This window comes from Colossoma macropomum, unplaced genomic scaffold, assembly GCF_904425465.1.
Source record: "Colossoma macropomum unplaced genomic scaffold, Colossoma_macropomum, whole genome shotgun sequence".
NCBI lineage: Eukaryota > Metazoa > Chordata > Actinopteri > Characiformes > Serrasalmidae > Colossoma > Colossoma macropomum.
Window position 1 is genome coordinate 5,578,110 of NW_023494789.1, and position 14,330 is coordinate 5,592,439.

Here is a 14,330-nt window from a genome sequence, read left to right on the forward strand (position 1 = left end):
AACATGTCATGAATCTGACGTAGACTTTTTCTTAGGACCTTTCTCAAGAACACAGTTAAGAAGAAACCTAGGGGGATACTGGTGAATGAGGCCCGATAAGATCTAACTGCTCATCATGTGGTCATGAGAAGCAGGAATGCAGTGTTCCTTCCTGCTCTAAAATGCAGGGGTGTGGCTAAAATAAGGCTTGTCTATGGACTAAAACCCTTTGTGGTGTGGCCTTGACTTAAAAACATGGGACAGCATTTTTTTTAATACTTTTTCTTTATTTAAAATATAAAACCATTAAAAAAGTAGATCTTTCAAGTTTAAATCAAAATGATCTGAAAAAAAAAAATAGTGAAAAAAAAACAAAAAATTTGGGAGAGCCACCTCCCAATAGAAAGTACCATATAAATGATATTTGACCAATATTAATTATTTTTTTGTATACATTTCGTTTATTTCTATCTCAATTAATGTCTTGGGTTTAAACAGATCATAGCATAATCCTTGTAAACATCGAAGGACTAAATACTTTATTTTTATGTTTTTTTTTTAACTGTAGGGCTACAGTTTGAACAAATTTGGTAGAATGGTCCAATAATACAATGCAAAAGAGGACACTGTACTGTTCCATTTTTGATCAAGGTACAAACAATGCAAATTTGCCCTGAAAAGTACAGAGTGATCCCCAAGATTCAACGTGAGTTTTTACTTTCCCCAAGGAAAAACAAAATTAGGTCAGGTAAAATTGGTTTGGGGTCAGGATAAGGTATATAGAGTGGATATAACCCAAAAAATATAACTGCAATAGAACATGGTACAATTATGTTCCCTTACTAAAGGTACTGAAGACCCCACTGATGCTGTTTGTACCCAAAAATGTAGTTTTTCTGAGAGTATGAACCATAAACAATACACCCATCTTCACGTCTCTGGGCAAATAGTCCAGAAACTGAATATTACTGAAATCAGTTATGACTTTCTAAAGTTGACATCGTTGAACTGTTCAGATCAATGCATTTTAAGAGTCACACCTTCTGCTGGACAAAGCACGAAGACGGAAATCCAACGTAGTGCATACATACAGCAGACAACATTCATAAGCTGTAAAACACTAGAGCTTTGAGAGGAGGCTGATGGCCTGACCTCATCTGATTGAGAGAACATCGTGGGTCAGACCTGATGGTCTGATGAAGTCAGTCCAACCTTGTGTAGGTCTTACTTTCGGAGTGCAGGCAAGTTGAGAGTATGACATACTTTTCCATGCTACTTATAAAAATATATAGCACTTTATTGTTATTGTTGGATGTCCAGGAAATTTTGTAAATGCATTCATATAAAAGTATGAAAATATAATCTTTTAAAAAGGTTTTATGACATTCAGCATTGTTCTCAGTTTATTTGGACACTGATTAGGCTCAGATAGTTTTAGTCAGATAGTTATAGTTTTATATAATTCTATATTTTTAAATTCTTAATTTTTGTATGTATTCATGCTTTTATTTAACAGAAACAACACAATTTCTTATTTGTCCCATAGGTTACTACTTTAAATCCTCAAATAATGACTGCAAATAATGATTGCAAGCACTTTCATGGCTTCAAAGCATTTCATATATTCCTAATCTTTTTATCTTTTTAAACAATTCACACAGATAAGAACATACAAAAAAACATCCACAGAACCTCAGTGGCCCACATACCACTGAAGTGGAACAGAGACCAGATGGTCTAACGGAAGACTGAGAAGATCCCATCACAAGAAGCGAACATATCTGTGCACAGTTAATCAGGAGATTCAGTCCACAGTAAAGACCAGTTTCTTGGTCAGAGTGTAGCGTGGCTCAGGCATCTGCTTGTGGCCCATTAACACTCTGACGCTCACTTCTCGGTTCACCCTCGTCAGAATGGAAAGAATGTCTTCTTTGCTGGTTTGGAAAAACAAAGAAAATATAAGTATATTTCAAGAAATATGGTTATATCTGTGTATATACACACCAGTCACATGATACAGTTCAAAAGCCATTGATAACGCAACTGAATGCAGACTTGTGTGGGTTTTTTAGTAGTTATTTGTACTGAAAAACAATGCATTAACTTAACTTGACCCATACGTGTACATCAGTTCCACACTGATCAGATAGTAGACTACATCTACATCTACTATCAACTATTGCCAAAAGTAAGAAAAGTGAAATACAAAATTGTGTTGATGTTCTTTCCTTATGTATTTTTTAAGTGGAAATTACACCACTGTGCAAAAGTTAGAGAACACCCATCTATGGTTTAATTTCCAGTCAAAATGACCATTAAGGGGAAAGTCAAAGGAAAATATGTGAAATAACAGGAGCTTCCGAACCTTGAGTTAAGAATGATCAAATGATCTAGAGAAAATGGGACTCCTAACAAACGTGTAGGACCTGTTTGACCATGAAAACTGTCACTATCAGATAAACAGTACTTAAAACGTTCGTCTTTGAAAGGAAATCAAGCTGCATTTTTGCTTCAGATTTGAAAAATTCAAAAACTCAACACTAAGGCTCTGAAATGATTTGTAGCTCTCAAGAAGCCCTTACTGAGAAAACTAATAGGTGAAAAAGAACATCTGCAAATCAAAGCTAAGAAGCTCCCACCCCAGAGTTCAGACCTCAACAGTGTTGAATGTATTTATTTTCCCCTGATGTTTAAAAAAAGTAAATAACATGGTAATAAAATGGTTGTGTGGAACGGAAATTTTAGAAATGAGGGGTGGTCTCTGACTTCTGCACAGTACTGTATGTACATGCTTGAAGTTCAATAAATTACTTTTTTCCATGCACCAATGTTGCTAAAAGCTATTTCTTCTGATATGTTATAGGTTTTACAGGTGTTTGACCCAGAAAGATAAAAAAAATTTCAGAGGATGTAAATATAACTCTACAACAAATGCTATTGATGAGTTACATAAGTAAAGTTAAATGATCTCCTCACCTTCGCAGGCCGTTTTCAAGCTGTTTGCAAAGCTCCTGGATGAAGATAGATCCGGTGTAAGTATGGCGAAAAGACTTGTAGGACTCCACTGTTGCCATTCCAATCAAGAAATCAGCTTCAACAGGAATACTGTGGAGCGCAACACTCTGGGCGTCATCTTCATACTCATCATCGTCTGATTTTTCGTCACCGTCTGCCTGAATGTACACGGGCCTCTGCAGCTGTTTGCCCTGGCATGCCTGGATGAAGAAGAGCTTTGGTTTCTTCCACAGTGATTGGCAACTGGCAAACGGCATCGTGAGGTCACGAATCAGCACCGGTTTGCCGTCTGTGCCGAGGACTGTTCCTTTCTCCCCGTGAGAGAGGATACAGCAGACAAAGGCATCCATCTGAGAGTGGTCCATCTCTGCAAACTCCTTTATTATATCCCGCATAGCTGAGCTGCTCAGGTCCGTCTTATTCTGTGGCAGAAAATGCAGCTTGGAGAATATTCTGGTGAGCGCCTCTAACGGAGAGAGAAAAAACGAACGTGTGATAGACTGAAAGAAACGGCACTGTTTATTATCTCATAGTCTCAAAACAATATAGGTACAATAAATCTGTTTACATAAACAACCTGCTAACCATAATCTGATCATGGATTATCACTTCAAACCTTAAACTCTAAATCAGTAGTCACCAAACCTGCTTCTAGAGATCTACCTTCCTGCAGAGTCAGTATTCATCTACTATTTGCCACAGCTGCTCCAACTGATTAACTTCTTTAGAACTTCTAAAACTTCTAAAGACTTCTAAAGAAGTTAAAAAATTTCAGTCTGGTTTTAGGCCACATCATAGTACAGAGACAGCACTAGTAAAAATTGTACACGATCATCTATTATTCTCTGATCAAGGGAATGTGTCTTTGCTAGCCCTCCTCGATCTTAGTGCGGCATTTGACACGATAGACCACTCTATATTACTAGACAGACTAGAAAACCTTGTAGGGGTAACAGGAACAGCTCTTTCCTGGTTCAGATCTTACCTCACTGACCGCTATCAGTTTGTTAATGTAAACGGTGAATCATCTGTCCTCGCAAAAGTAAAGTATGTTGTTCCACAAGGCTCTGTTTTAGGACCTATATTATTCACAATATATATGCTACCACTGGGCACCATTATCAGTAAACACGGCATACATTTCCACTGCTATGCCGATGACACTCAGTTATATATATAAAGCGAACCAGAAGGTAAAATTAAACTTGATAAAAAAAGACTGAGGACTGTATAAAAGACATAAAAGACTGGATGTCGAGTAACTTTCTCCTACTTAACTCGGATAAACAGAGGCGCTGCTTCTTGGTCTAAAAGCTGCTAGAAACAAACTGTCTAAATTTACACTCAAACTTAATAATTTCTCAGTTGCATCAGGTTTATCTGTAAAAATCTTGATGTCACAACAGATCCTGATTTGTCCTTCGATGCATATATAACGAGCATTACTAGAACAGCCTTCCTGCATCTCCGCAATATTGCTAAATTAAGAAATGCACTGTCTCTACAGGATGCAGAAAAGTTAGTTCATGCATGTATTACTTCAAGGCTAGACTACTGTAATGCCCTGCTGGCTGGATGACCATATCAGCCCAGTTTTATCAACCCTACACTGGTTGCCAGTTAAATTTCGCATCGATTATAAAATTCTCTTACTGACCTTTAAAGCTCTAAACGGACTCACCCCTCAGTACCTGAGTGAACTTCTCTCCTACTATGAACCATCACGCCTACTTAGATCACAAGGTGCTGCTCACTATTAGTACCTAGAATTAATAAAGTTACATCAGGGGGGAGAGCTTTCTCATACAAAGCCCCCCAGCTTTGGAATAATCGTCCTGTCAATGTTCAGGACTCAGACACAGCCTCAGTCTTTAAGTCTAGGCTAAAAACTTACTTGTTTAGTCGAGCCTTTGGTAATTAGTTTTCCCTGTCAGATAAAAGGTGCAGATCTGGGGGTTCATGGTCATAGAGTATTACAGTGTTGGTGCTGTCGTCCTGCTGCTCTCACGCGTTCACCCAAGTTTGCTGACGGTGGAGCGGATCGGTGCCGACATCTCAAGGAGCCCTCATGTCTCTGTTACCCTCGGGCTTCTCCCCTTTTAGTAAAGGGCTGTAATAACTGGACCTGCTGGAGTCTCTTTCCCCGTTTTGTACTATAATACTTTATACTAACACTGTTTGCTATCCGGTGTCGACCAGAGGAGGGTGGGTTCCCCTCAAGGTTTCTTCCTATCACTCTTTCACTGCCACTTTCGCCACTAGCTTGCTCATGGGGGCTCGGACCCGGATTTTTCTGTAAAGTTGCTTTGTGACAACACCTGTTGTAAAAAGCGCGATATAAATAAACTTTGCTTGCTTGCCATTAGTGTTAGATAAGTGTTAGCAGATCTTGGAGGAGGGTTGGTGACCACTGGTGTGAAGGCCACAAAAAAAATCTTTTATTATTTTGTTATTGTAAGATTGTTAAATTATTCAATTTATTTCTATTTTTTTAAGTAATTGTAGATCTTGAGAACTCTAGTCTTATTGTATTGGCAGATCCTTTTGCTTTTTCAAGTATTACTTTTGTGTTATGTGTTTAAGAAGCATATAATCCTATAATGGTCTTACAACAATCTCCGAAGATTCCAAGATTTTATTTTTTGCAACGTATCAGTTAAATAATTCATGGTTATTGAATGAGTCCTAAGATTAATAACTAAAGAAAAATCTTAGGTTTCAAGGGGTTCTTCACACCTGTCCATTTCTCTTGCATCCAACATTTCAACTCGAGAACCGACTGTTTGCTTAATGTCTAATACATCTCAGACCTTGACATGCGCCACTGAAGAGAATAACATTGATAATCTCATAACATCTGTGAATGGTCATAATGTTTTGGCTGGTCAATATATATGAACTTGACAATAAACATACCTTCATCTTTATCCGTTCCTTTTCGGTCTCGTAGTGGACGTGCATTCACAAAGCTGTAGTTGCTTATAATCAGACAGTACCCACGAGGCCGCCGCGTCAGTGAATAATAGTGGTCTGCCTACAGTGATGAATAGGAGAGTGTAACTATAAAAAAAACGGCTCCATATTTTTAAATCAAAGATGAACATTTTTTTTAAAATACCTCTTCTTGTGCATCTATAGTAGTTGGGAGATCCTGTGCATCAGTAACCACAGCCGCTAAAGAGGGAGTATCTGAGAATGTAGTGAAGAGGAAGGAAGCAAAGGAGCAACAGAAACAGAGGGAGGGAGAAAAAGAGGACAATGTAAGATCACATGCTTCTATTTTAATCTTGAGCTCCATGTTTTGTGAAAAAGCATTTGACGTGTGTGCGAGTTTGAAATGGATGGAATCAAAAAAGGAAAAAAAATCTCAAGTCTCACCTTCTGGTAAAGTCTCTATGATGGACAGAGGATTCAGTGCCTTATTATTCCAGAGGAAAGCAGGGGAGAAATAAAACAAAAAAACAGTATTTAAGTTAAAACAAGGGCAGACGTGCCAATATTTACCACTGAATCAGACAAATGTGTTGCGGATTGTCAATAAACATCTTATATTACAATCAAAAATAAAAATAATTCAAGCAAACTTAACAGTTTATTACAGATTAAGGCTGTTACAGATAAAGAGCATTAGTCTGAGTTAGTTCTTGAGAAGTAACAACCACTCAAAGAATTAAATGAATTTTTAGACCGTCTAGGTTGAAGAAGGGGTTCATATAACTCCTCCATTGCCCATCCCATTTTTTTTCACCTCTGCATAATTTGGGAACCATTAATTCTTTAATATCATGCATTTATTAGCTATCAATTGGTCCTGATTTGAATATAAATTTGTTACCAAGTCCAGTTACATCCTATTTTTTCTATTTTCCAGAACTTCCTTCCTTCCAGTCCCCCTTATTTCCAAATGGGAAAGGGATGGGCTCATAAAAATATACATAATTGTTTATTGAAATCATTTTATTGACCAAAATTATAATAGTTAACTGTTTTCATAATATCTCGCTAGAACAGAGTTTCATAAGGGTGTGAGAATTTTCTTTACAATAGGTTCAAATATTACAAATTTTCTTTATAAAAAGTACAGATATTAAGAAAGACATAATTCTCTACACATGTAACTACATCATCTCCACAGTACTACTAATAAGTTCATTATGAAAACTGGATAACAAAACATGTTTCAGAAGAACTTCTTAAGTTTTTCTGAACCCAATTAGCAAAAAAATTAATCAAGTTCTCTTTTACTTACATTGGAAATGTCCATGGATTCTTCTTGTTGAGGAGGACTAGGATAATCTGAGTAAAACAAGGGTAGACATAAAATGAGAGAGTAGAACACAGCAGTGCAAAGGATGTGGAGGGCAGGGGGGCTTCTTAATAACAATGCCTATTTACTTCAAAGCTTAACCATATCTGTTAGTTTAGCATTTACAGGATGCATAAGCACACACAGTTAAGGGAAATAAACTGTACAGGAGAGAGTTTTGATCTTATGGCACAAAAAAGAAAACCTTTAGAAGAGACATCTCTCCCCTACTATCGGGTCAATATGTTCCCCTACCTGGGATAACACTTAATAAAAATCATCCAACTCAGGTTTTGTTGTCTGTTTTTAAATGTGGCACTACAAAATTTCTGAATTAACTAGACCACAGTCATTCAGTAAATGCTTCTAGATTGGATTTTACCGCAACAGTTGATCAGGAAAGAAGATAAGAGAGGGGACATCTTAACCTTCGGGGGCTTCTTCCTCGAAAGTGATAGTATGTGATTGTTATCCTATGTGAAACAAAGGGAGAGAGAGAGAGAGAGAGTAAAATAAAGACTCACTTTGCCTGGGGATGTGTGGTTCTCTTGTTTGCAGGTTCCTGAATTCCTGTACCCTGCTTGCCAGCTGTTTATCACATTCACCCAGAATCCTCTCCAGTTCATCCAGGTTATCTTCCCCGAGCATCTGCACCTTCTCCATCTCAGTCAGAACATCCAGGAGTGTCTGTGAGATTAAAGAAGAGTATGAAAACAACTAACGTACATAAAATCACTTACTTGTCTTTGCCTGAAGTTCTCCAGTAATGGATTTCTTAGGGAGGCTTTTCACAGGCGCTGCGTCCTTCGGAGGCTGCGTTTGAAGGCCGATTGTGTCACAGTGGCTCGACTAAGCTGTCCTATTTCAATCCAACTGGTGGATCCTTCACCAGCCAACACATCCCGAGGTTCACTGCGTGCCGGCAGAGATTCAAGAACATGGTGACGTCAGCAGAGGAGTAAACTGCTGCTGAGGAGTACAACTTTACATATTAGTGTTGGGTTTAAAATGATTCGAGTATCTTATGATACAAATTTTTAAAAAGCCAATGTGGTCTGAAGCAAAACGTATGCTAACGTTTCATTTTTTTTTGGGAGCATGGAGCAGGCAGAGAGAAGCATCTCCAGCTCTAATAAAAAAAACGAAAATCAAAGTTTCTGGCTCCATCTTTAAAGAACTTTAAAAGAACTTGACAAGTGCAGCGCTTGGTGACACAGCGATAAGGGCGGGAACAGCGGTGCTGTGACGCTAACAGAAAATCTGCCATAGGGCAGGCCGTCTCATTTCAGTCCAGCCTTCGTAGGTCTACACAGCCTTCGAAGAACACGCTTTCGATACACTTGTACCAGCACAACATCCACTAACATGCCATTGCTAAGCAGGTCTCACTGCTGTGTTGAGAATGTTCATACATTTTCTGGTCAGCTTTAGATCTGTGGTGGTCAGTTTATATCAGTGTACGGGGCAGAGGGGGCTACAGTCAGTAACTGTAAACCTGCATCTATATGGTTGGTGTTTCTGATAAAATGGCCAGTTAGCGCAGGACCAAGGTAAGGGTACATAAAAAATGTTCAGCTCAGTGTATACTCACAGCACATGCTTGTAGTTTTGATTTGGGCAGTTTGTCCAGAAGGAACTTTACAGTCCGAAGGTTTTGATCAGTTGTGTCTTCAGACAGCTTATAGAGCATTATTCTGAAACACACAGGAGTGACACGTCAGATAGTAGATGTGGTTTTCAGGAATTGGCAATCAAGTACATTTCAAAGAATATGACAGTGTTACAAAAACAAAACAAAATTCTCTTGGTAATTATAGCTGTCAAGTCTTCATGTGAGAATTTTTTTGGTAAATCTCATGAGTTTTTCTTACCTCGTATCTCCAAAATTACAATTTTACAGGAAAAGGAAAAAAACTTTTTTACTTTCAATGTAAGTCAATGGAACCAGACTTTTTTCTACATAATTTTTGGTCATTTCTTTTGGTCCGTTCATCATGAAATTTATAGACAATGTAAAGAGTAACAGGTATTTTCAAATTATGTCAAAAACTGAAAAACGCCAAAAATGGAGATACTAGGTTTTGTCCCGACAGCAGTGATATGCTAATGAGAGCAAGTACCATCATAGGTAACGTAATGTGTGAGATGTAGCTAACAGTTAGCTAAAATAAATAAATGGTGGTACTTAAAATGATGACAGTCTTATTTTCCACATCTGTCTAATAAACTGTCAAATATAATGTGTTGAACTGTCCTACTAGCAGACTGAAGTAGCACCAGAGGCTAAAGCAACATAGGCCAAAAAATCCGAGGCAGCGAATCATTTTTTTGTGTGATGAGTCATTAGCTCTGCTAATGTTCTTACTTACACTGTGCTTGATAACATCAGAGGAAGTAGTAGAGAAGTTTAGCGAGTAGACAAAAATAGGTTAATACACCACAACACAGGCTTGATATCCAAAACTCAATTGAGTGAGTGATTTCAAGTGGTGCTGGAGTGACCAAAAGACAGAATGTGAGAACTGATCTGTGGTGTGTTGAGCTAAGTCATTAGCCTGCTGGAGCTAGTACTATCAGCTGTGGTTTGCTTTCCTTACCACTGTCCAGCATTTACCAACAGTTGTTCAGCAAAAACTGCTGTATTGTGGGATTTGCAAGTATTTGACAAATTGCTTTAAATGAAGCTGCACAGTCTACACAGCACTGAACTCAACAACAAATTAACGCACAGATATATGATAGTTCGAAAATACTGGCAGACATATATATTTAATCAGTGGCTGTGTTTACATGCAAAGATTTTTGCCAATCCGATTGAATACATTCCAAATACAGATTTAGACTGAAGTGTTTATAAACTCACTCTGATGAAAAATCTCCGTTTACATGCTCACTACAAGTAATCCGATCCAAAACGACGCACATGTGTAGAGAACCACTTAGTGTAGACGTCACCATGACAACCAGCATCACGTGAGTCCAGTCAGAGTGAGATGAGCAGCAGTGAGCAGCGCTTGTTTTTAATGCCTTTAAAATGATGTCAGACTCAGGAAAACGTCCTTCACATGTCCTTATTAAAGAAGGCCGAGAGGAAGACGTCGTGCTCTGAGACACATAAGCTGGACGTCCGTCCCACCGCCGTCTTTTAAAGATCAGAGCATAAACTTCGTCTCCTCTGCAGACCAGTTTCTGCTCCCGCCATGTTGAACGTTATAAACTCTCACTATGACGTGACGCACATGATTAGAACGGACTTAAACTTTCCGATAGGGAATGTAATCAGATACAGGCGTTTACATGGTTATTATTCTTCTATTTAACGGACTATTTAAAGGACTACCCACCTCGATCAATCGGACAGAAATTGTATTCTGAATGGCCTCAATCGGACTAGCCTATTCCAACTGAGGTGTTTACATGGACGTATTCTATTCCAATTGAGCTATTAGTCAGATTATTAACAGATTATTAGGCTGCACATAAACATAGGTATTGACAGCAACAGAAGGGAAAAACAAATAAAACTGCATTTTTATAGGGCCTACATTCTACAGGTTTTCCATCACCCACTATCATATTCCTACTAAGATTAAGTCGACAGGTATTATAGGAATATAAGAAAACATTCAACTCAGCTGTAACCTATATAAAGTACTTCTGTCCATTTTTACCTGTATGGTGAAACCCCAGAGTTCGAGTCTCTCCAGTTTTGCAGCCAGCTGTCGACCTCTATTTTGTTGGTGCCCAGAAGCCGCAGCAGGTCAAAGCGCCCAATGGTGTGAAGCAGCTCAGCGAGGAGATACTTATCATTGAGCAGGGCCAGCTCATTCAGCCGCAGGAACAGGTCCTTGGCATCCTTCACACCCTCCAAACGCTTCTTGGTGACAAAGTCTATGCACAGGAACTTCAGGGCAGCCACCTCACTCTTTGTCAGCTCCTCGTCAATTTCATGAAGTGTTTGGGGGTTCATGGTGAGGCAGTTCAGAAACAGACCAGAGCCGGAGACTTGCAGTTGAGTTTACCTCTGACCTACAGGGAAAAATGATCAACAGCATCCCCCTCAGGTATACACTGATACATTTATGTTCAAGAATATAAACAATGTTATAAAACATAAAATGGAAATGTAATACACAAAATTGAAAATTAGATTACATTTTACAGGCAAAAATACTAATAAAATACTAATAATTATTAAAAAAAAATACAAATTTTGCATATGGGTGCATGCACAACATAAGCCCCCCACCCACTTTACATTGATAGGATGCACCCAGATGCCTAGTTTAGCCGTTCACAGTAGTTTCCACAAAAGACGTTCGGAAGAAACCGAGCGGGTCATTGACATGATGTGCATTTTTTGTGTCCAATTTTTTTAAGTCCATTATTTTCCAAAAAACTACTTTAATAAATACATGACATATATCAAAATATTCAACAATACCTTTTACATATAAATCATTTTCATTTAAATTTATTTTATTTATTTTTTTTGCCTCCAAAAGTCTAAAAAAAGTCAGGTGGTGCAACTGTCCATATATGTTGATTAAGTAAGTTATCAAAAAACATAATTTAGTTATATAAAAGTCTAAATAAAATAGTTTGGCATGATTTTTATTTAAAAACTTTCAATTGAAAATCATGTTCCAATTAAGGCAACTTTAAAGGACTCAACTCACTGACTGCAAGTTCTTACTTTCTCAAAGGTGGCACATCCAAAAAAAATCAAAGGACTTTTATTTTGACATACTATGGAAAAGAGGTGTCAGTGTATTGCAACACAAAGAAAATCCCAGGTGATCTAGAGTCATGATTACAATGGTTTCGTTGAAACATGTCAGACAGTATGACCTCAGCAAAACTATGAAAATGTGTAATTATTATAATAAAGTTTATTCAGATGAAAATATCTAAGTATAAACTTAAGCTCAAAAGTTTCTACGAGTGTCTAAGTAAATGCCTGTTTAATTTCAAACCAGTCTATAAAGTCAGGCAGCACAACCAGTAAGTCAAATGGTGCAACCAGCCCAGCACAGTTTCGGTAACTGAAATAGCCAATTAAAAGCATTGATAACACTCGCTATATTTAAGGTATAAAATGCACATAGATATAAACGCAAATACATATGTCTATATAAAAATATAATTGAATAAATAAATATAAAATAAAGATTTTTAAAAATATCATCATTTGAAAACCTTATTTGAGATTGACCTGTTTTATCAGCAATATACTTTTAAATTCCTATACCAGTTACATATTGAAACTGTTGCGCACGTATAAATATAAAAAAATGTATCATTTATAAAAACTGACAATAATACAGACAAAATTCAGGTTTAAAAATGTCTGCTAGCTACTGTTTTTAGCTATGTTATGTTTGTCCAGTTTTATCGACAACAGGATGACATACAGAAACCACAAAAGCAAGTCTATTTGTGATTACTTAACTCCATTTGAGAAGTGAGTAATGATCTAGAAGATCAGTTTGTATGATGCTAATTGGTGGCTATAAGCTTCCATTGCTTATTAGCTGGGTCATTCTACAGAAACGTCCACTTTTCTATCTGTCCATAGGTGTACTGGTGTTACTGATCGTCATTGGTGTTACACATAATAAAGGTGACACCAGAGACATTTCTGATAAATATGCATTTTACAAAGCGGCTGCTACAGAGCATCAAACCACATGGAGTATCCACTAAAATATGTAATTTAATCCATTTTGTATTCTATTTTTTCACAATTACCTAAGAATAAAGTAGGTCACTGCTTCACCAGTGACTTCAACTAGAAGCTTCATATGAAATCATGAGCTAAATGAGAACATTTCTGATAACTGAAAGACACAGTGGACACACCAAGTGATGTCATTGGTGTGATTTTTATATCAAAATGAGAGATTTTTTGTTACGCGGTAACACCAGTGACTTCACTCCTACTTTGATTATTTCATAATAATAATAATAATAATAATAATAATTCTAACTTTCATATTTTATTTTTTTTGGCATTTGTTTTGTATATGTCATTTAATGTATATATTCCATAGTCATGTATAGATTATTGTAGTTAAAATTGCAGAGACGGTTAGTATTGGTGTTTTTGTGACTCCCTGATACCACAACCTGAAGAATCTCACCGCTTTAATGGGGGACCTGACTAATTCTAAACTCATATGTCAGATTTTAATGCGATGTAAAAGGTGTTCTACAGAAAACTAATGGTGTCATCCCTAATCATACCCTTTCGACCAAAAAACACGACAAAGAGTAAATAAATATACATAAATAAACAGAAGTAGTCCTGACCTGACGGTAGGGACCAAAACAACGAACGTTTTCACTAAGCTAGGTTAGCTAAGCTAACTTTAGCTTTAGTTCCAGAAACGACGCAGCACTGAAACGTTAACGGTAGCTCAGGCAGGCTAATGCTACCGAAAATATAAACACATAGGCACAAAACAGGACTTAAAAACGCAAAAACCAGCAGACATAGCTGCGTCGGCTGTTCCTTTAAGCTGGTCACCAGCGAAAAGAAGCTTAAATCCTACTCGACTTGACAGTTTGACGTTAGCGAGCCGGCTAAGTGGCAGGCAAACGATACTGAAAGTTAGAATAAACCCGGCAAATGAAGCCTATTTTCCTACCTTCACACTTAAAAAGTGACGAGTGTTAGTCGGTTTGGTTCGATGCTATGTCTCCGTCCACTCACATAACCCCCAAAGAAGAGAACGTCCCGAGGTTTCTTGGTGAAGAATCGACCCACCAATACAGACTTCATACTGCACCGAAAGTACTTTTGGTTTCAACGACGAACCAGCAGGAAGTAAGAAGCACCATAGTGACTCATGATGTTATAAAGAAGTGCTAAACTGGATTTAGTTTTCAGTAAATGACGATAAACAGTAGATGACTGGATTGCGGTTTCATCCAAATTTACTGAGCAATTCCAGACTTCATACGAATCTGAAGGTGGTTTCGTGTTCGAATTATCCGTTCCACCTTAAATGCTGCGGCGGATCCGTTC

The 14,330-nt window shown here is 37.7% G+C and overlaps 1 protein-coding gene across 1 annotated transcript; it reads right to left on the bottom strand.

Moving 5' to 3' along the window:
* Positions 1-399: 399 nt before the first annotated feature.
* On the bottom strand, positions 400-14,330 carry casp8 (caspase 8, apoptosis-related cysteine peptidase). The gene is made up of 10 exons (XM_036569862.1): positions 13,951-14,330; positions 10,972-11,329; positions 8,892-8,994; positions 7,825-7,987; positions 7,244-7,290; positions 6,373-6,412; positions 6,113-6,183; positions 5,911-6,028; positions 2,956-3,460; positions 400-1,913 (listed from the first exon to the last, which is right to left on the bottom strand). Exons 2-10 carry the CDS (start codon positions 11,268-11,270, stop codon positions 1,784-1,786), a joined length of 1,476 nt encoding a protein of 491 aa, XP_036425755.1. The 5' UTR covers positions 11,271-11,329; positions 13,951-14,330; the 3' UTR covers positions 400-1,783.

What these genes read in the sequence shown, in the direction of transcription:
- casp8 (XM_036569862.1), bottom strand. Translation starts at nt 11,270, where the DNA reads ATGAACCCCCAAACACTTCATGAAATTGACGAGGAGCTGACAAAGAGT. An exon ending in ACCACACATCCCCAGGCAAA is followed by an intron (nt 7,291 to 7,824) that starts GTGAGTCTTTAT and finishes TGTTTTACTCAG; the next exon opens with ATTATCCTAGTCCTCCTCAA. An exon ending in CATAGAGACTTTACCAGAAG is followed by an intron (nt 6,184 to 6,372) that starts GTGAGACTTGAG and finishes CTACATTCTCAG; the next exon opens with ATACTCCCTCTTTAGCGGCT.